General features: G+C 39.3%; 1 protein-coding gene across 1 annotated transcript; it reads right to left on the minus strand.

Moving 5' to 3' along the window:
- Positions 1-24923: 24923 nt before the first annotated feature.
- On the minus strand, positions 24924-26663 carry LOC138896342 (uncharacterized). Its single transcript, XM_070181142.1, has one exon. The coding sequence runs from the start codon at positions 26394-26396 to the stop codon at positions 24924-24926; it is 1473 nt and encodes a 490-aa protein (XP_070037243.1). The 5' UTR covers positions 26397-26663.
- Positions 26664-27818: the final 1155 nt, after the last annotated feature.

Below are 27818 nucleotides of genomic sequence, written 5' to 3' on the forward strand. Positions count from 1 at the left end.
AAGTGACATGTTCTGGCCAATCAAATACGGCTTTGTCACACTTTAATTTGATTGGTCGGAAAGAGTTTGTTCTTATCATAACTCTTCCCTTCCACAACTATAAATAGGGGTATTCATAACCCAGAAAAGAGATCAGAAGTTATAACAAGAAGAAAGAAAGAGCTCGTGGATCAAATGCTGCAAATTCCTCCACAAGTTCAAGTTCAAGCAATCAAGTTTAAGCTCGAGAACGAAGAACAAATCAAGTTCAAACTCAAGAACAAAGAACAAATCAAGTTCAAGTTCAAGCAATGAAGCTCAAGCTCAAGGACGAAGAACAAATCAAGATTCAAGGAGTACGAGTTCAAATCAAAAGTTTGTGCTAGTTGAATTCAAGATCATCGTTCATGGCAACACCTACATATTCAAGATCAAGCTCAAGGGCCCTTGAATTTATTTACTATTGGAAAGAAGAATCAGAGGATTCATAGAGATTGTAACACTCAAATTACTCGAAATCAAATATTACGATTGTTGCAATATTTTTCGATCTTGATTTTATTTTCTCGACGCAATTTATTGTCTACAATCAGCATGAACTAATACAAAATTATCTTGTACGAATATACACAAAAATAGATATAATCATAAATTCGTATTGAAACTTCAAAACGCTAAAAACTGAACTCAAAAGTCTTGACGAAGCAATAAGTATTGGTCATTAGGCCATTTCAAATGGACCTACAAAATTTCAGTATAAGGTTTGGTTCTTAAGTACAGAGAATATTATCTGCATTTTTTGGTTCGTATATGGTTCAACTCAAGCCTGTAACTATCTTCGGTCCATATTCTCTATCTTCTAAAGTTTTTGCATATTCTATGAAATAAGATATCCAGATAATGTATCAGTCAGGTCTTTGGAGAGTTATGACCATCTCTTGGTGTGAAGTACACAAATAACTTTTAAATGGTTGGTCTTAATTTTTCTCCTGCTTGGCCTATGGACAGAATTACAAATTTCGTCCCACGGGCAAAAAATTTTACTTTTGATCTTGAAGATCTGCATATAGGACAAGGGGGGTCAAAATTAAAGACCATCTCAAAAAATGTCTTATTTCTACAATTTTTTGCATCTCTTGTCTCATTGGAGAATTTTCACAAACACCAACAAAATAATAATTCGTGGCGAAAGTCAGAGTCCGTCAAAAATAATTTACAAAATCAGCATATACTAATATACACGAAAAAATAAATATAATCACAAATTTATGTTGCATGACCTCAAAACGACATAAAATAAACCCGAAAGTCATGGCGAAATTATGAGAATGGGTCACTAGGCCGCTTCCTATGGGCCTACAAAATTTTAGGCCAATAAGAGTCCATCAAAAAATTCTACAAAATCAGTATGTACATGAAAAGTGGATATAATCATAATTCGTGTTGCATGACCACGAAAAGCCAGAAAATGAACTCGAAAGTCATTGTTAATCAATGAGTATTATGAATCTACAGAATTTCAGGCTAATCAAAATCGTCTAAAACTTTTTACAAAATAAGCAAGTACTATATCGAAAATACTGTGAATGCATGCCATTCATTTATGGATACCTTTAAATGCTAGTAATTCATTCCTATTATGTCGTGAAACCCTTTGCATTCACAATATTGCGTATTTCTTAAGTACAAATAGATAGCTTATTCAATTAGTTTAATGATCCACTTGATTAGATATACTCTCCTTTTTCTCCTGTCTGATTAAGCCTCCCAAGAAAAGGGGTTAAACTCTAATTTGGTACCACCTTTGGTCTAATATTATCTGCATTTTTTGGTTCGCAAGAGGTTCAACTCAAGCTTGTAACTATCTTCGGTCCATATTCTGTCTTCTAAAGTTTTTGCATATTCTATGAAATAAGATATCCAGATAATTTATCACTCAGGCCTTTGGAGAGCTATGACCATCTCTTGGTGTGAAGTACACAAAAAGCCTTTAAAGTGGTTGGTCTTGAATTTTTCTCCCGGCCTATGAACAGAATTACAAGTTTAACAAGTCTTGCCCCACGGGCAAAATTTTTAATTTTTGACCTTGAAATTCTGCGATGGGCAAGCGGGATCAAAAATTAAAGACCATCTCAAAAAATGTCTTATTACTACAATTTTTTGCATCTCTTATCTCATTGGAGAATTTTCACAAACACCAACAAAACAAAAAGGCATTACTTAGAAAAGCAGTTTTAACTCGTGCCCATACACCTAACCCACAAAGGATCACATGATAGACTAAGTTGTCACTCTTAGTGATGGAAAACGGGGCGGGGCGGGGCGGGACGGGGCGGGTTTAAGGCTATGCGGTGCAGAACGGGTTTAAGATTATGCGGTGCGTGATGGGTTGAAATAAATTTTAAAAATATTGATGCGGGGCGCGGTGGGTTGCGGGTCTATACTGGTTTCCATGAAGGATGCAACTTACACTGCTTTGGAAACGGAACCTGTCTTCCGGTTGTATTTCATATTTTCGCATCCTGGTTTGTTGAATCTAACTGTAGGTCACAGGGGTGTATCTAGGGGGTCCCATGGGGCACATGAACCCATGCTTCCCGCCCTAAATTATGTATAGTAATGTTATATTTTTTTCAAAAATATTTACAACTTGTTTGGATGGTTGTTACATATCGTTTCATAATGTATCGTATCGTATTGTATTATATTGTATTGTACTATACTGTATCGTTTGATGAATATAATGTTTGGATAGATTCTGTCGTTTGCCTTTGTTTTATGATATCACATACCAGCAATATGAAAAATAAACTTGGAATATTATTAAAAAAAATTATGATACGGTATATATAAAAGTAGGGTAAATGATAAAATAAAACTTTTTAATAATAATGAAGGGTGAGATTGAGAGAAAAAGACAAGATAACAACGCAACCACACCAAATCGGTCGTTACATAAAGTGGCACATTTCGTCGTTACGTAACGACGGATTGAACGATAAAATTTAAGTAACAATCAAAACAAACATCGTATTTAAAGTAACAATACGATACAATACAATAGGTAACAACCATCCAAACAAGCTGTTAAATATATGTGTGTGCACCCATGCTCAAAGTATTATATGATATAATGGTCATTGAGTGTACCTCTCTAGGTGAGGTTGTGAGTAAGGGTGTTCATAAAAACCTGAAAAAATGAACCAAACCGAAAACCAAACCAAACCGACCAAAAGATACTTTTTAGGTTTGGTTTGGTTTTGGTTTTTAATTTAAAAACCGATCAAATTTGGTTTGGTTTTGATTTTAATAAAAAAATAAACTGAACCAAACCGACTATAAAAGTAGCTATTTTAATTTATTATTACACCTATATATGTGTATATTTTTATATAAAATTTCTAAAATTTTATATTACATATTAGTCGTTTGATTATTTATTTTAGTTTTTTGCTATTATAATAATCTAATTCTTTGCATCTACATTCTAGTTTGATTGGTAGTTTTATTTTCCTAAGTACAAGATTTTATTTCATGTTAAAAATAATTAATTTTTAATTGAGTACTTAAATTATTTATCACTATTTGATTCAATTATCATCAATATAGTCGCCAGAATATGATAGTGTAAAGAATAGATTTCTCAAAGAGCGATTGGTTTGATAGTGTTACATTCAAAATGTAGTCGCCAGAATATGTGTTGGGTAGTGTATGTCTCATATTTAAGAAATAAATTGATAAATAACCGAAAATACCGAAAAATCGACAAAAACCGAATCGATAAAATACTGACTTAATTGATTGGTTTGGTTCGAATATTTGAAGAACCCGACTTACTAGGTTTGGTTTTTTTTTAGGAAAGAACCGACCCAAACCAAACAATGAACACCCCTAGTTGTGACTTCAAATCATATGTCAATCTTGTTATTTTTTTTCTTTTTTTTGTAACGACCCGGCCGGTCGTTTTGAGCGTATTAGCCCCTATCCCCTATTTACTACATTCTCCGACCAGTTGTTTTGGACTTAGGAGCGTGTCCGAACTGTGAATTTGAGGTCTGTAGTTGATTTAGGCTTGAAATGGCTAAAAACATATTTTTGAAAATTTGACCGGGGGGTTGACTTTTAGATATCTGGGTCGGATTCTTATTCAGAAAGTTGGAGTAGGTCTATAATGTTTAATATGACTTGTGTGCAATATTTGAGGTCAATCGGGCATGGTTTGGTATTATTCGGCATCGTTTGTAGAATTTGGAAGTTTAGAAGTTCTTTAGACTTGAATCCGGGTGTAATCGGCATTTTGGTATTATTTTTGAATGATTCGAAGGTTCGACTAAGTTCGTATTGGGTTATATGACTTGTTGGCATGTTTGGTTGAGGTCCCGGGGGCCTCGAGTAGATTTAGGGTGATTAACGGACTTGATTTTTGAGTTGATGAAGCAGCTGAGGAGCTGTTGCTACTGGTGTAACCGCACATGCGGAGTGGGCAACGCAGATGCAAGCACGTAGAAGCGTGGCATGAATCGCAGATGCGGGCAAGCCCATGAAGGACCGGGGTCACAGGTGCAAAGAATTTCCCGTACATGCAGTAGGCAGATGCGGACAAGTGGACGCAGGTGCGGAGGAAGCTGATGTTGCCCAAACTCACACCACTAATTGGGATTGTGAGGCGGTCGATGCAATTATAAATATCCAACGCGAGTCGGGGTCGATTCCACAGAGAGCTTTATGTTGGATTAGGTATATACCTAGTCTAAGTATATGGCGTGCCCAAGATTGTACTTCCACATATTCGGTTGTTTCTTTTCTACTCCTAAATCTTATGCTAATGCTGTAATTGTAAAGCTAAGAGACAATGTTTTTTTGTATTGTTGTTTTTTAGGTTATAAAAGATCTAGGGTTGTAACTTTCACCTAGTTGGTTACCTAACGGATTGAGAACTTTAGGGAATGTTTGGTTAGTCGGGATACAATATAGCAATCACACGCGATTACTCACTCTATACCTCTCGGTAGTTTGAGTGATTTTGCCCAATTTGACTTTCTCAAGTCCAAATGGGTATTTCACAAAACAAGTGATAGATACTCAAGTCGGGTCTTACTATCTCTAGATTCGACTCTTTTATTTGGGGCTATCAATTTCTTGAGTTCACCCCAATTTCTTGTTAACCAAGTTTTCCTAGACTTAATCTCTCTTTCTCAAGTAGAGACTAAGTCAATTAGGCATGAATCAATGTTTGCAACCATCAATTCTCAAATTCAAGCAAGAACTAGGCTAAATATCATATACCCAATCATAAATAAGCCTTAAATCAATCACCCATTAAGTACCCATACTAGGGTTGGGTCATAACCCTAGCTAAGGGTTTAGCTACTCATAGAAAATAAAGAAATTAAAGAAGAAACTAAGATAAAACTCATAATAGATGATTAAGGGAAGAAAATATAATGTTAAAATGATAAACTATTACAAAGTTACCCAAAGCAGTAAAGAAAAACGGCTATCTATTCTCAGGTGTTCTCTGCTTGACTTAATTTGACAAAAAGAGCTATTTATACCCAGCTGAAATTATCGGACAAAATTGCCCGGCGGAGATTCTGCGGTCGCATATTATGTGTGTGGTCCGTACTTTGACATTATCTTGACAAGATGGACTTCTGCGGCCTGTGAATTTGATCGGTGGTGTTAAGGTAGGGTTACCCCTTCGAGCGTTATTGTGCTAATGAGGCACGTGTCTTTCAACTCGTTTGGGTGGTTCAATTTAGAATCTGAAATTATATTTAATAGTGCCGGAATTTATGGTAATCCTGTATGATTATGGACTTCTGCGGCAGCACAATTCTGGGTTGCGGCCGCACTTCTTCAAATTCCACGGTCCGCACATTTTTGAGTGCGGCTGCACTCTCGAATTTTAGCTTTGACATGCAAGACTTCTGCGGACCGCACATTTCTGAGTGCGGCCGCACTTTTGATTCTTTGGCCGCACAATAACGGTGCGGTCTGCACTTCTTCATGACCCTAGAATCTCTCTCTCTGAACCTCATATTCTGCGGCCGCACAATAATTGTGCGGTCCACACTTTGCATAGAAATGTTGTCAGAGGCTTCCTCATGTTCTGCGGCCGCACTCAATATTGTGAGGTCCGCATTTTGGCCTTTTAGCTTTGTTTTGGTCCTTGTCCAAAATTACTCCTTCTTGAGTTGATTTTCATCTCTTTGACTTATATTCCAACACTCCTGCAAAAAAGCACATTTTATCAGTTTTCGGGAATACTTTTAAGCAATTTTAAGCTAAAACGAAAGTAAAAGAGTGCAAATAAGTAGTCAAAATCCCTACTTATCAACTCCCCCAAACTTAAGCTTTGGGTTGTCCTCAAGCAAATAAAGTAATTTCCACCTCCACAAGAAAAGAGCTATTTCATCTATCCTAAGGTGAATCAAGCACATATCAATTGGGATCAACAATTACCCACAACACTTATGAACTATCAACAATGCAATGATTTGACTTTTTAAGTACAATAGTTTTAATGTGACACTAGAGCATCAAGAGTTGACTTTATTCATCAAGGAAGCTAGCTCTTTCATGTAGGTCATTGTGGATCCCAAACTCCTCCTCCTCTACTCTCCGTTAGCATATCTCACTTTAGAATGTAACACTCAATTCAAGGATTGTGAAAAGTTCGCTCATCTCTCTCAAAAGAATGTCACAAGTACGGCTCTAAGTACCATATGCTTTCCCCTCATGTAAATCACCACTAATGTAAGCTCACTCAACTTGAAATCATATAGGGCTTTTTCTGGATATAATGAAGGCTTTTGGACTAAGGTAGGATTTGTTGGAATATCATCTTTCCTTAAGCACTCCATTTTCTCTTTTTGGCTCATACTTTGTCGACTTTTTGAGTCGCTTTCTTTTTTCTCGGAGGAACTAGAGAGACTTAACATCACTCTTTCTTGGTCATGATATTCATTTTCTCCTTCTTTGTTTACTCCGTGCCTTTCATCCTTGTTTTTCTTTGATTCCTTCAACTTTATACTTTATTCACTTTATTTTTGGCATTTTTCATTTTGTTCTTTCTTTTTTTTCTTTGCCTTCCCTTTTCTTCATTTATTTCCTCTTCTTTGTACCTTTATATCACTTTCAAACTCCTCGTCTCTCCTCCAAACTTATGTTTTAGCCAATTGTTTCTCAAGAATGCCAAGGAAAGATTGGGTGCCAAGAGAGGGTCATTACAAATGGGTACAGGCTTGTAACGTGGTTATTAAATGAAAAAGGGCTTAGGCTCAAATGGGTTGACTAGGGATATCACATTTGTAGGCTATGAAAGATTTCAAATTGGATCAAGGAGAGCCTACAATCATTTCTCAAGCCAAGCCAAACTTAGAATTTCGCCTAGAAAAATATTCGGGGCAAGTTCTAGACGATTAGCACGTGTACTTTGGACTTGCAACTAAATATATCACCTCCCACGCTGCTGGATTGCTAAAGAGAACGGAGTCAAGGGCCCACAACAACCCTATTTAAGATTGAAAATCACAAATGGCTCGACTGAACCACTCGATGAATGCTTAAGTTAACACAAGAGTCAAAAGGTCACAACTAGAGTTATTTTCTACCAAAAACTTATTTTTAACCATAAGGTCGTAGGTAAATGTGTTGGTACCAAGTGAAGCATGCTTGATACCTTTTTATTCATTACTACTATTTTAACCTAAACATAAAAAAAAAACGGACTCAATCCCTTAAGAAGGTTGTCACGCCATCCACCGTTGGGAAGAGCCACCCGGTTCACACAAAACCCACCTTTGGAAAGAACCGTGGCATTAAGAAAACCAAAGGCTTATTGCTCACTTAAACATAACAAGAAGCTACCAAATCAAAAAGAAGCTATTAAAGTAAATAAGAAGTTATACTACTAAGAAAAACAAACTACAAAAGCTATAAAATAAACTACTGAAAGTAAGACAAATGAATATACAAACCGAGGGAAAATGAATATATACATCAAGGGAAAGGGGGGAATATATACATAACGAAAGAGAGAATAAGGATAAAAGAAAAGGAGTATTAAAGTTATTACAGGCCAATGTCAATGTCATAATAAACTATCCAAAATAGACTACACCCTAGAAAAAAAAATAAGCATTGTCCTCAATGCTTAACAAAAATAAGGATAGAGAGTGAAGAGATTCCCTATGTGGTCTCAATGTGCATAGCATCATCAGCACCCTCTAGATCCTCCAACTGGATTTCATCGTCCTCCAGTCGGGGAATAATGGGGTGGCTGAACATCTGGACATCTCCTCAGTGGTGTGGGCAACAGGGTCCGGCTCCTCAGACTGGCCAGCTACCGTCTCTGATGCCTGAGGTACTGGTGGAACTGCTGGTGCTGTCACAATCAGAAGGTCAAGGGGAATATCCCTAGCTGATGCAAGCTTGGCCACCTCGGTGCTCAATCTTTCCACTGATTTCTTTGATGCCTGAGATTTCCGCATCTTCTTCACCTGTTTGCCCAACTCCTCAATAGCTCTCCCATGCGCCACCACTGTATCCATGATAATCTTCTGATTTTCCAGGATCTTCTTCAAAGTTTCCTCCACTGACGGAGGTACCTGAGGTGCTGCTAGGGTAGAGGACGGTGCTACAACAGCACTAGATATGTCAGACAGCTTTGAAGTAGTTGTCTGCATCTAGTAGTTGAGACTCGCCAATGTCTGGGAGACTCGCAGCGCAGTGAGTGGATATGTGGAAGAGGCGGGCATTGGCATTGATGTAGATGGTCTAGAAGGTGGAGATGGTGGCATGTCAGCTGTCTTGGTGGAAGGACCGGCTGTTGTGGAAGGCATGGCAGCTGTAGAAGGCTCAGCAGTTGAATCTGTAACCACCACCGTTGGCTCATCAGACTAGCCACCGGTGGTAGTTGCCTTACCCTTGAACTTTGGGTTTCTCGGACCTTGCAAAGAGTACCATGAGAATGGCTGTTTAGTCCGCACCTTTTGATCAAAACTCCTCGGCTCCACCTTTGCATCTGTGAGGTATATTATGAGTGTGTTGGGATATGGATAGGAACTTTCACCTCTTTGGACCACCAATGAACCATTGGCCGACATGATGGCACCCACATTTATTGGGTACCCGACCATGATGGATGCCACCAAAACTGCTCGGGGGAGGGAAGATTGTTTTCATTCTGGCTCGGGTCTAAGCGGTTGCACACAAAAGTGTGCCACCCTTTTGCTTCAAAATTGAGGGTGTCCCGAGCAATGGGAAACCCCGCTGTGATCCATGGTGGTGGTGGTCCTAGAGCTGTCAATATCTCTGCTAGCCAAGGGCGAACTGCATCACCCATAGAGAGCTTTTCCAAGTACTGGGCTCGTTCTAACTCCTCAAATCCCAAATACTAGTTCAGAGTGCACTGATCGAATCTAACTTTCAAATTCTACACTTTGGTAACTTTGGTACCCTTCTTGATATGTGCCACATTGGCATAGAATTCTCGTGCCAAGTGCTCTTTGGCATCCTTGACACTCTGGGTAAACCACATCCACCCCTAGCACTCCCGGAACTGTCTAAGGGTATTTGGATTGTGAATATCCTAATCCTTAATTAAGAATTGTCTCTCAAGTGAGAGCGATCTCTGGGGCCACCACTCTTTGAAACTTGAGAACGCCTTCAAACTCACAAACTGATCCTCTCATGCTTCCTTCTTCTTTGACCTCTGTAGGCCGCCCACTCGAGTGTCGCCTCCTTTACCATCATCCGGGACATCATCATCATCATCATCATTTATTTCCACTATTATCGGAGGAATAGGTGTAGAGGAGGGCTCTGAACCCTAGCTACCAACATCGGAACCCTCAAAAGAACTTGCTGAGGTGGAGGGTTCGTCTGGGAGTTGGTATCTCCCTGGGAAGTGTCATGGTTGGGACTAGGCCTCGGGCTATTCTCCCATTGAGTGACCTTCGGAGGCTTCCCTAGACGGGACATATGAGCTTGATTCAGAAGGCTTTGTGGCCCTGCCTCTCCCCGAGGTTTGTTTTTTTGTCAAAGTTTTCTTTTGCACCCCTAAAGGTTGAGTGCCTTTGCCCCCGGCCTCGGGAGGGTTCACCTCTCCCTTTAGATGTATCTCATATACCTCGTGAATGAACCATTGTCTACAATATGAGGTACATAAGTCAGTTAGAGCTCAAAACAGGGTACACAGATGCATAACAGTTGCAGGAAAACAGACTGCAAAAGAGGTAGTGCGGACCGAACAATTTTGAGTGCAGCTGCAGACTGCCATGTGCGGACTGCACAATTTTGAAGTGCGGTCACACATCCTAAAGTGCGGACCGCATAATTTCGAGTACGACCGCACAATCCTAATTCCAGAACACTGGTTCTCTGAAGTTCCAAAGTGCGGTCGCATACACTTTTCTGCTACCACACAATTTTTCTGCGGACTGCACAATTTTGAGTGCGGTCCGCACTTTTCATGCAACATTTTATCCTTAAGTTTAAGATATGCGGACAGCACAAATTTGTGTGCGGCCGCACAATTTGAAATTACGCAGCACTGACTCTGTGTTTTGCAAGTTTTGCACAATTTAGACATGGTATTTGCAATTAAACATGATTAATGATCTACCCAGGCCCCAATAAACATATATGATCTTACCCACATGATATTAAGCACAATCGACTAACAATTGACATTTTAGGTCTAAAAATAACTCTACCACAAAAGAACAAAAACTAAAAGAAATTGAAAAATCTAAAGAAGTAATGAACATACCAGTTATGAAGGATGCAGGTAAGAATCTACACTGATGAAATGAAGGAAGATTGTGAACTAATTGAACGTCCACCGTGAACTAATTGAACATCCATTCATGCATACACTTAAAAACTAGTTAGCACAAAACAAAGCCTATCTAATAAAAAAGAAAAAGAAAAAGACACGTGGGTTGTCTCCCAAGAAGCGTCTGATTTAACGTCGTGGCACGACGCAGATTACCATCATTTGAAATGAAGAACCGCCACGATATGGCCATCATCAACCTTTCCAAGATAGTGTTTTACCCGGTGCCCATTGACTCTAAACACCTCATCATTTTTATTATTCAAGTCTAACGCACCAAAGGGGGTTACATTCACAACTTCAAATGGGCCACTCCATTTAGACTTCAACTTGCCTGGAAACATCCGTAACCGGGAATTGAACAATAACACAAGATCACCTTCTTTAAACTCCTTGTTTCGGATGTACTTGTCATGGAGGTACTTCATGCCGGAATTCATCAAGCTCATTCAATTGTTCCACCCTTAAGTTGGCGGTGACATCCCATTCAAGATTAAGCTTCTTCAATGCCCATATAGCCTTGTGCTCAAGTTCCACTGGTAGGTGACAAGCTTTCCCGAACACTAACCGATACGGAGATATACCAATCGGTGTTTTGTAAGCCGTCCTATAAGCCCAAAGAGCATCATCAAGTTTCTTTGACTAATCCGTCCGGTTATCATTCACAGTCTTTGACAAAATACTCTTGATCTCCCAGTTGGAGACTTCGACTTGCCCACCTGCTTGAGGATGATAGGGAGTCGACACTTTATGAGTGACACCATACTTTGTGAGTAAGGTAGCAAAAGCTTTGTTACAAAAGTGCGATCCCCCATCACTAATAATGGCCCTTGGAGTACAAAATCTCGTGAAGATGTTCTTTTTCAAAAATGCGACCACACTTCGAGCTTCATTGTTGGGTAAAGCCACGGCTTCAACCCACTTTGACACATAATCCACAGCTACCAATATGTAAGTGTTCCCATAAAAGCTCACGAACGGACCCATGAAATCAATGCCCCACACATCAAAAATGTCAATCTCCAAGATGGTGGTGAGGGGCATCTCATTCTTCTTAGAAATCCCACTGGCCTTTTGACATTTATCACAATGCTTGACCAGATCGCTAGCGTCCTTGTAAAAAGTAGGCCAATAGAATCCACAACTCAACACTTTTGTTGTCGTTATAGCTCCACCATGGTGACCACCATATGGTGAAGAGTGGCAAGCCTCAAGAGTTTCCCTTTGTTCCTCCTCCGCCACACATCGTCGAATCACACCATCGGTACAAATCCGAAAGAGATACGGCTCATCCCAATAATAGTCAAGGCAATCCCGTTTGAGCTTTTTCCTTTGGTTTGAAAAGAACTCATTCGGTACAATGCCACTCACAAGATAATTGGCTAACTCGGCAAACCATGGCATCTCGGTCATTGAAATGGCTAAAAGTTGCTCGTCGGGGAAAGAATCATTTATCTCAAGGCCATCATGTGGCCTCCCCTCCTCCTCCAAATGAGACAAGTGGTCTGCCACTTGGTTTTCACTACCCTTGCGGTCTTGAATCTCTAGATCAAACTCTTGCAATAGAAGCACCCACCGCATTAATCTTGCTCTAAAATCTTTCTTGTTCATCAAATATCGAAGTGCTGCATGGTCGGTGTGAACAACTAATTTTTGACCATACCCAAATTCTATACTATTTTGGTGTAAATATTTTCTTTAGGTCTAATTTTATATATATATATATATATATATATATATATATATATATATATATATATATATATACTTATAGAACATATTTTATTTCTATTTGTAAATATAAAAATGAAAATTTATAAAAAAATATATGATTTATTCTAATTATAATTATAATAAATAAGTTAGCTTTAGTATTTTTCTTAGTATAATTTAAACTACAATGTAAATATTTCGTTTTCTTATGTATATAATATTTAAGTCTAAAAGTAAGTTGGTTAATATATATATATATATTATTCTAATTATAATTATAATAAATAAGTTAGCTTTAGTATTTTTTTTAGTATAATTTAAACTACAATGTAAATATTTCGTTTTCTTATGTATATAATATTTAAGTCTAAAAGTAAGTTGGTTAATATATATATATATATTATTCTAATTATAATTATAATAAATAAGTTAGCTTTAATATTTTTCTTAGTATAATTTAAACTACAATGTAAATATTTCGTTTTCTTATGTATATAATAATTAAGTCTAAAAGTAAGTTGGTTAATATATATATATAATTTTTCTTAGTATAATTTAAACTACAATATAAATATTTCGTTTTCTTATGTATATAATATTTAAGTCTAAAAGTAAGTTGGTTAATATATATATATAATATATATATTAACCAACTTACTTTTAGACTTAAATATTATATACATAAGAAAACGAAATATTTACATTGTAGTTTAAATTATACTAAGAAAAATACTAAAGCTAACTTATTTATTATAATTATAATTAGAATAAATCATATATTTTTTTATAAATTTTCATTTTTATATTTACAAATAGAAATAAAATATGTTCTATAAGTATAATATATATATATATATATATATATATATATATATATATATATATATATATATATATATATATATATATATATATATATATATAAAATTAGACCTAAAGAAAATATTTACACCAAAATAGTATAGAATTTGGGTATGGTCAAAAATTAGTTGTTCACAGTATGCCCCTCTTTGCTTGGAAACATGAAGAGTTTTCAGGCAAAGAAAATGAACAAGATGACTGATTTTTGACCTCACTATTATTTAAAAAGAAAAAGAAGATAAAAGAAAAAGATGCGACTGAGCCTTGGTTTTAAGCAGCCTACATATCCCGGGTTATAAGGGAATCATGTCACGTGTAGTTCAAGTGAAAGAAGAGTGATGAAGTATGCTTAGATGGAGAATCGAGCGAAGTTCCGTCGAGGTTCCGGTCCGCGGTTCCTACTATTACAGCAAAATGAATAGAAAATTACATACTCTTGAAATCTAAGAGTTACAAAATTCCTATCTAAAAGTCATCTAGAGTCTAGTCTTGATTCTTGAGTTGCTTCTCCCATTAACTTTAGACTGAAACTTGATGCTCTCGATGCAACAGACTATGAAATATTCTCACAAGCTTGTTTCTTGATCTGATGATGAGAAGATGGATCTTGAGACCCTATGTCTTCGCATGCATTATGTCGAAGTTGGTTGCGGCTGGTGTTGAGATCAAAGGTTCCACTTTCTTTTGGCAAGAGTTGGAATCTTATTTTTGCACATCCAATCCGTGCTTTGCAGAAAAACCTGCAAGCCATCAGAAACAGACAAAACGAACAAAATATTTCTGCCCCAGTTTGCACTAGGAAATATTTTGTGAGTTATTAAAAACACATTAAACTATCTTTGCTATTGCAAAATAAAGAATTGAAAAAGAAACAAATGGGTATCTTTTTCTTCTCTTTTTTTTTTTTTTTTTGAATAATAGGGATGTCGTACCCTATGTTAACCAGAAGGAAGGCAACCGGGGAATGTCGTACCCAGTGTTGACAATAAGATGAGGCTCGTGGCACTCTAGGATGCTACTAGGGAATGTCGTACCCTATGTTTGCAATAAGAAATACAACCACGGGATGTAGTACCCTGCGTTGGCAATACGATGAGGCTCATGGCACTCTAGGATGCTACTAGGGAATGTCGTACCCAATGTTAGCAATAAAATGATGCTCGTGGCACTCTAAGATGCTACTAGGGAATGTTGTACCCTATGTTGGCACTAAAATGTAACCAGGGGATGTAGTACCCTGTGTTTGGCAATAAGATGAGGCTCGTGGCTCTCTGAGATGCTACTAGGGAATGTCGTACCCTATGTTTGCAACAAGAAATGCAACCAGGGGATGTAGTACCCTGTGTTGGCAATAAGGTGAGGCTCTTGGCACTCTAAGATGCTACTAGGGAATGTTGTACCCTATGTTGGCACTAAAATGTAACCAGGGGATGTAGTACCCTGTGTTTGGCAATAAGATGAGGCTCTTGGCTCTCTGCGATGTTACTAGGGAATGTCGTACCCTATGTTTGCAACAAGAAATGCAACCAGGGGATGTAGTACCCTGTGTTGGCAATAAGATGAGGCTCTTGGCACTCTGGGATGCTACTAGGGAATGTTGTACCCCATGTTAGCAATAAAATGAGGCTCGTGGCACTCTAAGATACTACTAGGGAATATCGTACCCTATGTTAGCAGAAAGTAATGCAACCAGGGGATGTAGTACCCTGTGTTGAATTTAGGGTATTGGTTCCCTAAAATGAAACTAAAAATAAAATGATTACATGTATATTGGAAGAAAATCAAGGATTTGAGAACTTCACTTGGTGGTGTTCGTCTTTTCACGAACTATTTCCTACAACTGTTTTGTTCCTGTTCTGAACAAAGAAAGATTTGTTAGTTTTAAAATGGTGGTCAGTTTGTGGCCTTGATTTCTTGGGTGACTTGACCTTGCGTCCATTACACTTGTTAGAAAAGCTAACTCAGTCGATGATCGTACAAATTGCTGGGAGATTCTATCTTTACTTTCTGGAGATCTTCTTTCTCAGCATCGAAACCTGACTATTTTGTGCCTATCACCATTTGTATTTGTGGTGCAAACAACCTTGCTCCCAAAAATCTTTTAACTGAGTAACTTTTGTTGACCCTTGGAACATTGTTCAGCCCTTCCATCCCTTTGCTCGTCAAGGAAAATCATAGATGGCTTTATGCCTTTGCCCATACGGTTTATGCCGAACAATCTTTGCTTTATATAACGGGGAAACTGTAACCAGTTTTGCGGCCTTTTCTTTGCTTTGCTTTGACAAAATTAGATTGAAAGGGACTCAAAAAAGTAATGCGAAAGAAAATAAGAAGGTGAACTAATAGGTATTACAACTTAATCAAGAAGTGTCCCTTTCAGAGGAAAGAATAAGAAAGGACTTATCTAGAGGAAATATGCTGACTTCAATGAACATGACATGCACTTTGGACTGGATGCCCGATCCGTTTGAACCGTCTAATTCTCGAAATCTGTTGTAAACTTAACTTTGAAATTGAGTTCTTTGTCTTGACCATGCTTGTGTCGGGATGTATGAAGCCTTAAATCGATCAATGATGCCCTTTGTGGGTTTTCACCAATTGGCCTCTCTCATCTATCTTTCTCTCAACTCACCATTGCCTTATAGTGCCCGTGAGGGTTTTCACCAATAAGACTCTCTCATTTATTTTTCTCTCTTTACAATGACGGAGGCATCACCCGTAGTATACTGACTTAGCATTCTCGAAAGTTGATCAGAAGGTCTTAGCAGGAAAAGGTAAAAAGAAATACTCAACTGAATTACAACTTTTGGACCCATTTTGATGGAACAACCGTCGAAAATAAAATAAAACCATGCCCCAGTTTATTTGAATACTGGGGACATGTGGATTTTTGTTTTGGTGTGACCGAACCCCAGAGTGAGGCTGCCTACGTATCCTTTCGGAATCAGGTCGAACGTAGTTCAATTAACATGAACTTTTTTTTTTTTGTAGTACATTGGTTCCAAAAGAGGGGAAAACAAAGAAATATAAACAAGGCTTCAAAGGGATAACTAGGGTTGACCAGTGTTTGGGTAGCGAGAATGATAGCCTTTCGTCATCCCAACCTGAGAATGCTAAATATAAGAATGCCCCAACATAGCCATGTCATACATAGTATCTCTTGACCGCATCTGCATTGACGGATATATCAGTCACCTTTCCTTCTATATCTACCAAGTGTAGAGTTCCTTTTGACAATACTTTCTTGACGAGGTAAGGACCTTGCCAATTTGGGGCGAACTTTCCTTTTGCTTCTACCTGGTGCGGAAAGATACGTTTCAAAACAAGTTGTCCTACCTCGAATTTTCTTGGGCGCACTTTCTTATTGTAAGCGCGTGCCATTCTTTGTTGGTATAACTGACCAAAACAAACTGCCGCCAAACGCTTTTCATCAATCAAATTCAACTGTTCCAATCGGGACTTCACCCATTCAGTGTCCTCAATCCCTGCTTCAACAATGATTCGGAGAGAGGGAATCTCAATTTCAGCAGGTATGACCGCTTCAGTTCCATAAACCAATAAGTAGGGCGTTGCGCCAACTGATGTACGGACAGTTGTCCGGTATCCCAAAAGAGCAAAAGGCAGTTTCTCGTGCCATTGTCTAGACCCTTGGATCATCTTCCTAAGAATCTTCTTGATGTTCTTATTTGTAGCTTCAACAGCTCCATTAGCTTTGGGACGGTAAGGAGTAGAATTGCGATGCTCAATTTTAAATTGTTCACATACCTCCTTCATCAGATGACTATTCAAATTAGCAGCATTATCTGTAATAATGGTTTTTGGAATACCGAAACGACAGATAATGTTGGAGTGAACAAAGTCTACTACTGCTTTCAATGTAATAGCTTCCACCCATTTGGTGAAGTAATCAATTGCAACCAAAATGAATCTGTGCCCATTTGAAGCTTTTGGCTCGATTGGGCCAATGACGTCCATTCCCCAAGCAACAAAAAGCCAAGGAGCCGACATAGGATACAACTCTGAAGGAGGCGAGTGAATCAAATCACTGTGAATCTGACACTAGTGGCACTTGCGAACAAAACGAAAGCAATCTCGTTCCATAGTAAGCCAATAATATCCTGCCCGAAGGATTTTCTTTGCTAGAACATATCCATTCATGTGCGGACCACAAACTCCCGAATGCACCTCATTCATAATTATTTCAGCTTCTTTGGCATCCACACATCTCAACAAATTCAAATCCAGAGTTCTTTTGTATAGGATTTCCCCACTCAAAAAGAAACCATTAGAGAGTCGCCTAATAGTTCTCTTTTGATCCCTATTAGCATGTTCCGGATATTCTCTTGTTTTCAGAAACTATTTAATATCACATTACCATGGTTCACCATCTGGTTCTGCTTCAATTGTATTGCAATAACCATGTTGATACCGAATTTGAATTTCTAATGGGTCAATGTGAGTATTACCCGGATATGGAAGCATTGAGGCTAGGGTGGCCAAGGCATCGGCTAATTCATTGTGAAACCTGGGAATGTACCTGAATTCGATGGACTTGAACCTTTTGCTAAGATCCTCCACACATTGTCTATATGGAATAAGCTTGATGTCTCGAGTCTCCCAATCACCTTGAGCCTGCCGAATAAGCAAATCTGAATCTCCCATCACCAACAGTTCATGCACATTTAGATTTATCGCCATGTTCAGACCCATGATGCAAGCTTCATATTCTGCTGTGTTGTTTGTACAGAAAAAACAAAGTCGAACCGTAGCAGGGTAATGTTGCCCAGTAGGTGATACCAGAATTGTCCCAATCCCTATGCCTTTGATGTTGACAGCCCCATCAAAGTATAGTTTCCAAATTTGACTGTCATCTTGGACTATTTCTTCAACTAAATTAACCTCTTCATCTGGGAAATATGTGTTCAAAGATTCATACTCATCATCAACCGGGTTTTCTGCCAGATGATCAGCCAAAGCTTGTGCCTTCATGGCAGTGCGAGTGACATAAACAATATCAAACTCTGTGAGCAAGATTTGCCACTTTGCCAATTTGCCTGTTGGCATCGGCTTCTGAAAGATGTACTTCAGGGGATCCATTCGGGATATGAGGTAAGTTGTATAGGCCAAAAGATAATGCCTAAGCTTCTGGGCGACCCAGGTTAAGGCGCAACATGTTCTTTCCAAAAGAGTGTATTTGGCCTCATAAGTGGTGAACGTTTTGCTCAAATAATATATTGCTTGTTCCCTTTTGCCTGTGGCATCATGTTGACCCAGAACACAACCAAAGGTACTATCCGTTACTGACAGATATAAAAACAGAGGCCTACCAGGTTCCGGCGGGACCAAAACAGGGGGATTTGACAAACATTCCTTGATCTTATCAAAAGCTTCTTGGCACTCATCTGTCCACTTGATAGCGGCGTTCTTTTTTAACAACATAAAAATAGGCTCACATGTGGTTGTAAGCTGCGCGATGAACCTGCTGATGTAATTCAACCTCCCGAGTAAACTCATGACTTCTGTTTTGTTCTTCGGGGGAGGCAGCTCTCGAATGGTCTTTATCTTGGAGGGATCTAACTCAATGCCTCTTCGACTAACTATAAAACCCAAAAGCTTCCCAGAAGGAACTCCAAATGCACATTTGGCTGGATTGAGTTTGAGATTGTACCTTCGTAGCCTTTCAAAGAACTTTTTCAAGTCTTGCACATGGTCATCTTGTGTTCTCGACTTAATGATCACATCATCAACATACACTTCAATCTTTTTGTGCATCATGTCATGGAATATGATAGTCATGGCTCTCATGTAAGTTGCCCCTGCATTCTTCAAACTGAATGGCATGACCCTATAACAATAAGTTCCCCATGGAGTTGTGAAGGCGGTCTTTTTGCATCTTCTTTATCCATCAGAATTTGGTGATATCCGGCATAACAATCCACAAAAGATTGGATTTCATGTTTAGCACAATTATCAACAAGGATATGAATGTTGGGTAAGGGAAAGTTGTCCTTTGGACTTGCTTTGTTTAAATCCCTATAGTCAACACAAACTCTGATTTTCCCATCCTTCTTTGGCACTGGCACAACATTTGCTAACCATGTAGTGTATCGGACGACCCTGATCACATTTGCACTTAGTTGCTTCGTGATTTCTTCTTTAATCTTATCACTCATGTCTGTCTTAAAATTCCTTTGTTTTTACTGGATTGGTGGAAAATTAGAATGTGTGGGAAGCTTATGGACCACTAGATCGGCACTCAAACCCGGCATGTGATCATACGACCAAGCAAATACATCTCTGTACTCGACAAAACTTGAATTATGGCATCTCTCGTCTTTTGTTTAGTATGAATGCTTATTTTTGTTTCTCTGGTTTCTTCAGGACTTCCCAGGTTAATTGCCTCAGTTTCATTTAAGTTAGGCTTAGGCTTATTCTCAAATTGATCCAATTGCCTTTTCATTTCTCTAAAAGCCTCATCTTCGTCATACTCAACTTCTTGATTCATTATTTCGAGATTAGACAGCTTTTTAAGATCTGGGCATGAATTCCGCATGCATGTGATATTTTTAAAGACAGCATTATCGAAACTGAAAATGATAAGAAATTAACAAAAATTAGGAAAATAAAAAGATAGAATTTTACTACGAAAATGAAACTTCATTTCATTGAATTTGAAAGGATAGAAGGGTTAACATCACAGCAAAGCAATTATACTAAAATATCTGGATTACAACCCTTAAAATAATCCAAATACAGAAAAAACAACAAAACAGGCTACCAAGTCTCCTTCCTGATGGGAAGAGGAATTGCTTCCCAGTTGCTGAGCGAAGTATCTGGACCAATCAGTTGAACACTTGCACGGCTAGGGCCCTCCCCAACTTGAACCATATTAATCTCATAGAACATCTCCTTGAGACCCTGACAAACTCCGTCAATGTCATCCTGAGTAGAAGGATTTTGGACTTCTTCAAATTGTGGCTTGACAAAAGAGTAGGCAATGTGAGGGATTGGTTTGGACAGATTCCAACCATTCTTTTTGCGGGCCTTGGCTCTGTCTATGTCAGCTGATGTTGGTTTAAAGCCCAAGCCAAAGGTATTTTTCTTCGAAAATGGAGCAATGGGGTTCACAATTCCTTGCAGAGAGGATCCCAATCCTTTTCCTGGTTCATAGCCGTTCCTCAACATCAGCGAAGCTACCATCATAGATGTGGCTGAAAGACGGGGATGCAGAATTGGTTTTCCTTCTTCCACTTGGTCCACCTCAATCACCTCAAATGCTTGATATATGATGGATTCACATCCTTCCTTGGCCTCGATATATGGAATGGATGGGTCTTTATAGACGGATGAGTCGTCCTCCCCATGAACAATAATTTCTTGCCCGTCACACTCAAATTTGACCATTTGATGTAGGGTGGATGGTACAGCTCTGGCCATATGGATCCACGGCCTTCCCAAAAGAAAATTATAGGAAGTTTCCATATCTAACACTTGAAAGACAATGTTAAAATCAACCGGGCCGATTGTCATGGTGAGTTCGATTTCCCCAATAGTGTCTCTTTTTGAACCATCAAAAGCTCTGATGCTGACATTACTGGTTCGAATTCTGTTATTGTCAATGTTCAGCTGTTGTAGAGTAGAAAGAGGACACACATCTACACTTGAGCCTCCATCAATCATGACTCCTTTTACGTAGTGCCCTTCACATTTGACCATAAGATGCAAAGCTCTATTGTGGCCAGCCCCTTCCTCAGGCAAATCATCATCGCTGAAAGTAATTCTATTTACTTCAAAGAATCTTTCAGCCATTTTTTCTAGCTGATTCACCGTTGTCTTTTCTGAGACATATGCCTCGTTCAGAGTTTTGATCAACACACGACGATGCTCTTCTGAATGCAAAAGTAGAGATAACAAAGATATCTGAGCAGGAGTTTTCCTTAGTTGGTCAATGATTGAGTAGTCTTGCATTTTCATCTTCTTAAGGAATTCCTCCGCTTCTTTTTTTGTAACGGGTTCTTTCACTGGCAAGTGACTTTCCCTGGCTTGCTTAGCTTTTCTCAATTCCTCTGGTGAATAACACCTTCCAGAGCGGGTCAAGCCCCCCATTTCACTTGTTTCTTCAACTATCTCTTTTCCTTTGTATGTCATGACAGTCTTGTTATAATTCCAGGGAATAGCTTTTGTGTTTGTCACTAGGAGTTGGGCAACAGGTCGGATCACGACTGGCTCTGTTATATTCCTCAAACCATTATTCGGAATGATCTTTTGAATGCCTTCGGGGATGTAAAGTTTTGGCCCACCCAATTGAACCTCAACCTTTTTTTTGCTTCTAGGAACATAAAGAATCGTTTTTTCAGAACATGCCAAGTTCAAACTAGAATTCGCACCTTTCACCATCAATGGTGCCAATTGCGGCGGGCTCACTATCACTTTTGGTTCTGACCCTATGGTTCTAACAACCATCTCTGTCTTGCCAGACTGCTTATAATCCCGATCATCACAAATCATCCCAATAAAATGTGTATTATCATGAGTTGGGAGCGGATTGTTTGTGATATTAGGAGTATCCTCATTGTTTGTTACCACAATTGCCTTTGCTTCAATCAAATTTTCAATGGCTTTCTTTAATGTCCAACAGTTTTCAGTACTATGCCCTTGGGTGTTAGAGTGATACTCACATCTTGCATTTGAGTCAAAACCTTTTGAATTTGGATTCACATAGCGCGTCATAATAGGTTCAATCAACTTCAACTGCATCAACTTTCGAAATAGGCTTGTATACGATTCTCCAATTGGGGTGAACTCTTTCTTTGGCTCCTATTCTCTCACATATTCTTGTCGGGGACGAGGATTATATGGTGACTCAAAATTCGGCCGGAGTTGACGGGAGTCTTGTGGAATCGGTGCCCGCCATTGTTGGTGATTGGGAGGCCTAGCATAAGCCTGAGCATTAAACACTGTGTATTGTTGCAGGGGAACTGAGTATCGGGGACCTTGAGGCGGATAATAATGTTGAAGAGAATTGGATAGTCCTTGTTGAAATTGCACGTAAGAAGGAGCTATTCCTCTTTGAACTCCCCCGAACCCAGATGCCATCATGGATCCTTCCTCCTTCTTTTTCCGATTTCCGAAATTGCCTGACCCGCTTTGAATTGCTTGTGTGGTTGCCTTAAGGGCTGCCTGACTCACAATTTTGCCTGACTTCATGCCATTCTCAACTATTTCACCAATCTTAATCGCCTCAGCAAAAGGTTTACCGATGGCGGCCAACATGTAATGGAGGTAATCTGGATCCTGAGCTTGGAGAAAATAGTCAATCATTTCTGCCTCTTTCATTGGTGGTTTGACCCTAGCAGCTTGCTCTCTCCACTTGATTGCATATTCTCTGAAGCTTTCTGTTGGTTTCTTCTTTATGTTGACGAGAGAGGAGCGGTCTGGCACTATATCAATATTGTACTGAAACTGTTGAACAAAATCTTGAGCCATGTCATTCCAAACGTGCCAGTGAGAGATGTCTTGATCTATGAACCACTCTGAAGCAATTCCTGTCAAACTTTCCCCAAAATAAGCCATGAGCAATTCTTCTTTGCCTCCCTCTCCCCTTAGTTGATTACAATATCTCTTCAAATGGGCAACGGGATCACCATGCCCATCATACTTGTCAAACTTGGGGGTCTTGAAGTCGGGTGGCAAATGAACATGGGGAAACATGCATAGATCGTTAAACGAAACACTCTTGTGGCCCCCCAAACCCTGTATGTTTCTCATGGTTTGTTCCAAGCTCTTCATTTTTCTGATCATTTCCTCTTGTTCCATATTCTTTTCGGGCTTTTTGATCTCAATTGGGAACACGTTATGAGGAGTGTGCTTGTATGAATCTAGAACCTTTAAAGTCAGTTCTGGAGAGTAATGTTGGGCATCATGAGCATCCAGCTATGGATCATTATTGGACTTTTGAGCAAGAGCCGGTTGAGGGACAGTGAAAGTATGGACAATGGGTATAGTAGGTGGGTCATTTCTGAGGGGTGCGATTGGAGGATGTGGAATGGAGGTACTGGGGATAGTGGGAAGGTTAAAGCTCGGACTGAATCCAGGTTGGTACAATGGGTTACTTATTATGGAGATAGGCAATTGAGTGGCAACTGACACATTATGAAGATTATCCGAAGGCCCTATGGGTAGTGAGGGCGGTGCTTGTCCATTCACCCAGGCTTGGTACATCTCTGCCAATTGTTGCTTCAACACTCTTACTTCTTCAACCAGTCCTGAACCTTGTTCAACCAATTGTCCATGGACATCATCATTATCTGACTCATTCTCACTGTTGTTTGCCATTCTACTTTTTCCTTTTGATCTCGTGTTGTAAGGGTGAGTCGCCAGTTTAAACCACAAACCAACCACCTCTGTTTTACTTTATCTTTTAAAATGACAAACAACAAACGTGTTAGAGTTAGGCATTTTGCAGATATTAATCACACATTATATGTTATGCACCTAATGCCATTTTCATTTCTAAAATGATCTTGGAAGGCTTTATGTTTCATCCCGGCTTATTGATTTATTGGTTTATTTTCATCTTGAATTTAGCGGGTTTTTTTTTCATTCATTTTTTTTATAGATTAATTATGGTTATGATCGCATCCGATGAGGATTGCCTACGTATCATGACGCCGCATGAATCAGACCATTACGTAGTTCAGGGGAAAATAATAATAGTAGGCTTTTTTTTTTTTTTAACAAAACGAAATAATACAATAACAGAAAGGACATTACATTGAAAATGACTTACCAAACTCTGACAAGACTAAAAGACAGCGATTTTAAAGATTCAACAATGACTCAAACTAAAACATAACTACTACATAAAAAGTTCTAACAACTACGACTATAATTCAACTCCACAATCTTCTAGCTTTCAAACACTGGAACATCTGCTCATGGTGGGGCTTGCCCTGGTTGACCCCCTAATGTACGGTACATCCTTTCTAACTCTGCTGCAAGATGACGGGCAAAAGTAGGTGCATGCTCCAAAAACTTCTCATAATCCATCCCTTGGCAGTTCACATAACTTTGAGCGGTATAAATAGCCAAATTATGAACTTGCTCTTTGAAGTACTGGAAATTCTGGTCTCGTTCTTGTAACTGCTGCTGGCGAGTGGTGGCTATCTCCCTTATGTGGCCCTCACGATCTAAGGCTGACTCCAACTGAGCCCGAAGTCTAGCCTGCTCGAGTCTCGCCTGAGCCATCTCCCTATCAAAATCTGCATGCTGGTATTCTCTATTGTACCTTCTCATTTCTTCCAACTGTGCATGGAGCTGAGCTTCTGAACGTACCCAATGGGCCTTCTCTCTCGAATTGAGCCCTCTTTTCTTCAAATTGTGTTACTTGGCAATCCTTACTTGATTCGGCCTTCTCATTTAGCTGTATGATCTTTTCATTGGCTTTGTCCAACGACTTTTCAGTCTTTGCCAAGAGGGAATCATAATTTTGCACTTTTTCCATCAGATTGGCAATGGTTCTCTGGTCTTACCAACTTCTCACTGGCACTTCAGAGGCTTTCTTCATCTGTTGAAGTTGAGCACGAAGGGCTTCATTTTTGCAGATCAGACTCTTCTTTTCCCCTTCGGCTTCTTGTTCTTGCAAGTCTTTCTCAAAATTGAGGTTTCTCAACCTTTCTTCTAAGGCATGAATAGTTGTTTTGTATCCCTTTTCACGTTCACCCCAAGCCAACCGTTCTTGGATTTTATCATCAAAGGCTTGAACATGCGGCCTTTTTGTGGGCCTTTTGGGCTCTGGCACATCATCCACGTGAGACCTCTTCCCAAACCATATAGCATAACCCGGATCTACCTCACCTCTCGCAGGATCTGGCACCTGAGTATCATATTTCAAGTAGCGACAACCATTCCAAATTTGCTGGATTAAAGCTTCGGGGAGTGGGGCTTCGGGGTGTAGCTCAATAACTTGCACACTCAAATCTTCATCCTTAGGTACTACTTGGTACCTTCCTAGCTGTCTTAGAACTCTGTGTGGCGCATACGGCTGGACACTTCTCAAACCCAACAATAGCAAATAACTTTTTAGGGCCGACATGTGTATCACCTCTCTTAGCGGGAGCCATCCCAAAGTCCACTCAATTTGACTTGCATTTAAAGATCTTAGGTAGGATATCCAGGCTTCCACCCCTTCTGGAGAGTTGTAATCTTTTACTCTTTCTTCGTAACTCTCAATGAAATTGTCCTTGTTCGGACCATAGCTCATGAACTTGGGGTGATGTCGGAGATTCTCAATTAACCACATTTGTAACAAAATATTGCACCCTTCGAAGAATTTTGCCCCGGACTTGCACAAAGTCAACGCCCGATAAATGTCTGATAAAATGATCGGGGCAAGAGTGTGATGTTCTTTAGTAGTGAGGACTTGTACAACCCTGGCTATGCGGGTATCAATTGTCCGCTTCTCGTTTGGGAAGACCATGATTCCCAGAAACGCCATTATGAAGGCGAAGCGACGATGAATCTGCCATGTGTCTTTGTTCTGCTTGTTGTTAAGGCCCTTTTCATGCATTTCAAACCCATTTGGTTGCCCGAACCTAGAGTACAGGAAGTAGAAAGAACAACACCCTTCGACTACGTTGGTCTTTCTAATTTGCTTACTGATGTTCAGAAGATCGAAGAATCGGTGTACAGAAAGAGCCCTTGGGAATATGAGCTCCTGGTTTCTCAAATCCCTGCCAAACCCGGAATATCCAGCTATCTCATCTAAAGTGGGAATTAGCTCAAAATCGGAGAAGCGAAAGACATTGTGAACGGGGTCCCAAAAAGTCACTAGTGCCTCAATCAAATCGTCCCGTGGTTTAATTTTCATAATATCTGTAAGGGCTCCCAAGTGCTTGGTGACCCATTTCTGACCATCTTCTCCTAAATCATACCACCACATCTGAAGCTGAAGTGGAGCCTTGTCTACAACTGTGAATGGTGTGTTCTGGATAGTGCTCATTTTGTACCTGTGGGTGGTTAAGGTTAGGGTTGACACTAGTCTCAAGAGACAGAACCAATGCACTCCTTTTGCAAAATAATCTTTTGTAAATAACTCAATTTTAAGAAAAATCAACGAGAAGGGGGGCTATTTTTGCAATTGTGACCAAAGAAAGGGTGGCTATTTTTGCAACTATGGCCCCTTCTTACTTTCAAGGATAGCTTTAGGGCCGGGGGAAGGGCATTATGGTAAAATTGATTCCCAATTGACAGACACGTCCGTTCTTGCGAGAACAGACCTTCAACAATTTTGAAGATGTTCTAAGGCTATTCCGACAGGAACGATTTGGGATTAACCAAAGCTGGATCTGCTTATTTGTTTTTTGATTAAAAAAAACACTAGACACATTTTTTTTATAGTTATTTTATAAAAATGGGGCCGAACCCTATGAAGGTTGCCTACGTATCTCACATCCGGTGAGAATCAGACCCGCGTAGTTCGTAAATATTTCAGGAATAGGATGACACTTTTTTTTTTTTTTGAAAAATTCAGGCTTTTTTTTTGGGGGGGGCGTAAATACTGAGATTTTCGAAAATCGGGCAAATTTTCTCCCTCATATTTTCTTCTTTCTGGTTTTCCCTCAATATTTTTATATTTTTATTTTATTTTAGAAACCGGTCAACATGCACAAACCAAATTAAACATAATGCACAAGTAGCACATAAGATGCATCACGATGGTCTTGTAATTTCGGGTACACCTGTCCTAGACGGACCCAACCCCTGTGTTGAGTCCCCAAAGTCAAATGCACATGATGCAAACAAACGTTCCTACTAGGGATCCGACATGAGGCTATGTTATTCTAGGTTTAAATCCTAAGGGGAGTGTTTTAGACCTGGCTTACCCAAGCGGACAGCTCGAGCCGAGGTGAGGGTAATGTACCGGGAGCACGAAAGTCTACCCGGCCTAGTTACTGACCCAACCTCATTCTAATTGGTATGACTTCTAACAGAAAAGTGGGCCACGCGCACGTGTGCACCATAAATTCAGAAGACTCAGAAAGGAGGCGTAAGAAGATAATTTAATACAGTTCAAATAATATCAAAGCGGTAAATAAGCGACAATTAGCACATTAGACCCAAAAATACATTAATAACATCAAATCAATAAAGCCAAGTATAAATCATCTTATAAGCTCGAATTCTGAACCCCGAACCAGAAGTTCTGGGTTCTTGTCCCCAGCAGAGTCGCCAGAGCTGTCACACCTCATTTTTCCCGAGGGAATAGGAAAGAAAGGAGTTTTTCCAATTTAAGTGACATTATTCGAAATGGAATTATTTATTTAATCAGAGTCGCCACTTGGGATAATTTCTGGTGTCCCAAGTCACCGGTTTATTTGAAATCCCAAATCGAGGAAGTTTTGACTCCGAATTACGGTCCGCG

Source organism: Nicotiana tomentosiformis, chromosome 7, assembly GCF_000390325.3.
Source record: "Nicotiana tomentosiformis chromosome 7, ASM39032v3, whole genome shotgun sequence".
Taxonomy (NCBI): domain Eukaryota; kingdom Viridiplantae; phylum Streptophyta; class Magnoliopsida; order Solanales; family Solanaceae; genus Nicotiana; species Nicotiana tomentosiformis.